Below are 2,373 nucleotides of genomic sequence, written 5' to 3'. Positions count from 1 at the left end.
TTTACAGATATCATTCTAATAAAATAATGACATTCCCTTGCTTTCTATCCTATGAAAAACTCACAAAGGGGAGCTCCTTTATAATGAACGATATTCTCCACTTGGATTGCCCGACTCTTTTCAGAGGGCAATGTGTTGAATGACCTAAGGTCCTCTCGCTAGGCCTTAGTTCTTAAACTCACTCCTGACACTGCCACGCTGAGCATCAAGCAGCTAATACACAAATCGTTGGAGGACACATTCACACCATATCCAAACCATAATGGCAGGTATCATCTTCATGTCATTTCTGCCCCAAATCGTGTGTACATGCTGTAGTATTTCTTCCTTCAGATAACGATTTTTATAAGGCTAGCAGTCCTGACAATCATTGACTTCAAATTTTGTTTGAAGATTTCATTCCCTAAAGTTATATTTTAGAAACTGATACTTGCTTCAGTAAATCCGTAGAAAAGGTTTATCATAAGAAGAATTCACTCTACTAGAAGGTAGCTAGTGTATTTCCAAATTTAATGGACACATAATAGTTTTCTGTGTCAACTAATGAATTCTTGACAATTAACAGGTATTGAGGATATAATAGTGGACAAAACATTAAAGACTTTGTCCTTTAAAAGATATTCTTGTTTTCTATTTAATAGTTTAGCAGGTATAAGGCTTTCTTCCTTTCACTTTCTTTCCTCCCTCCTCATGTCCCCTCCTGATGTCCCCTCCTAATTGTGCCCTGGGTTTTTCAATAATACAGCCCTTGAGCTGTAGTCTGGACTCTAGCAGATTTTATGAAGGGTTACAGTTAGACAGTTCAGCAAACATTTAAATGAATTAAAAACAATAAACACATTTTACACAGTTTAGACATGTTTCTTAATATTTTAAATAGTCTCAATATAGCCCTTCTCCATGGGAAATGTACAATAAAATTGTCCAACAGTATTCCAGGGAAAATGAGAGTCTTAGCATGTTCCATACATTCTAAGACCTTATCTGTTGAAAGGGGTAGCCTAGATTTAAGATTTGAATATGTGTTCAACTACAGAAATATTTGTGATAAAATGTCTCCACTTGATCCACTGATGATCTTCCTTTTAACAAATTTGATTTTATTCTAAAATAACTTTTTTCCTATCATTTTTAAGGCTTCTTTTACCTCCTTATTCCTTAGGCTATAAATCAGCGGGTTCAACATTGGAATCACAATGCCATAAAATATAGAGGCCACTTTCATGTTCTCCTGGGAATTATGAGAATTAGGCTGAAGATACATGTAAGCGAGAGTTCCATAAAAAATGGTGACTGCTGTCAGGTGGGAGGCACACGTAGAGAAAGCCTTTTTCCTCCCTGTGCTGGAAGGCGTCTTTAGGATGGTGGTTAAGATGTACGCGTAGGAGAAGACAACGACCAATACAGTGAACATTAAGTTAAATCCCACAAAGACTAAAAGTAACATGATGTTGATAGCAACACTGGAACACGAAAGGGTAAGGATTAGGGGAACATCACAGAAAAAATGATTGATGCGATTGGACTTGCAGAAAGGCAATGAAAATGTGAAACCTGTGTGTACAGAGGAATTTATTGAGCCCATCACGTAGGAACCAGCTACCAATTTGATGCAGACGGTTTTAGACATGATTGTGGGATAGTGAAGTGGTTTACAGATGGCAGCATAACGGTCCACTGCCATGGCAGCCAGGAGGTAGCAGTCACTGGTTGCAAATATTGCATAAACCAAGAACTGTATTACACAGCCGCGAAATGATATAGTTGCGTGCTCTACTATAAAATTTTGCAACATCTTGGGAGTGATAGCAGAGGTGTAACAGATATCAACAAAAGCCAAATGCTGTAGGAAAAAGTACATGGGAATTTGAAGCCTGGAGTCTCTCTTGATGAGTAGAATCATTCCAATATTACCAACCATAGAGGCCACATAGATCATAAGGAATATGGTGAAGAGGACACAGCGAAACTTGTGTTGGACACCAAATCCCAGGAGACAGAATTCAGTGACTTTGGTGCCATTTTCTTGCATCATGGCTACCAGAAGTCTGGGAAGAACCAAGAAAAGAACCATAAAGAGAAAGCAAATCTTTATGATTTTTTACAGTGAAGATTCTTTCTTTGTCCTTGCTTTTTAGTTAGATGTACATCATAAGCAAGATGATTTTTTTGGCTTTCCAAATAAGTTCTTCTATTTTTTTTGAAAAGCAACCACTGCATATTTGAACTACTGATTTTGTGTTAAATTAATAAAATTCTACAGAAGAATATTAATGTATGATCCTAAGAAACATAGAGTAATATATTTTTGCAACTGTGTGAAATAGATTCTAAGAAAAAAGACCAACACATATTTCCAGTGTATTAAAAAGA

The 2,373-nt window shown here is 36.7% G+C and overlaps 1 protein-coding gene across 1 annotated transcript; it reads right to left on the bottom strand.

The window, feature by feature from the left end:
* Positions 1 to 1,105: 1,105 nt before the first annotated feature.
* Positions 1,106 to 2,035, bottom strand: LOC121172363 (olfactory receptor 5AK2-like). The gene has a single exon (XM_041004226.1). The coding sequence runs from the start codon at positions 2,033 to 2,035 to the stop codon at positions 1,106 to 1,108; it is 930 nt and encodes a 309-aa protein (XP_040860160.1).
* Between the last annotated feature and the right edge of the window lie 338 nt (positions 2,036 to 2,373).

This window comes from Ochotona curzoniae, unplaced genomic scaffold (assembly GCF_017591425.1).
Source record: "Ochotona curzoniae isolate NIBS_2020 unplaced genomic scaffold, NIBS_Ocur_1.0 scaffold_3171, whole genome shotgun sequence".
Taxonomy (NCBI): Eukaryota; Metazoa; Chordata; class Mammalia; order Lagomorpha; family Ochotonidae; genus Ochotona; species Ochotona curzoniae.
Note: the sequence above shows the minus strand (reverse complement) of the source record. Positions and strands in the feature narration are given on the sequence as shown.

Bases quoted from the DNA above. Each gene is read 5' to 3' on its own strand.
- LOC121172363 (XM_041004226.1), bottom strand. From the start codon at position 2,035: ATGATGCAAGAAAATGGCACCAAAGTCACTGAATTCTGTCTCCTGGGA.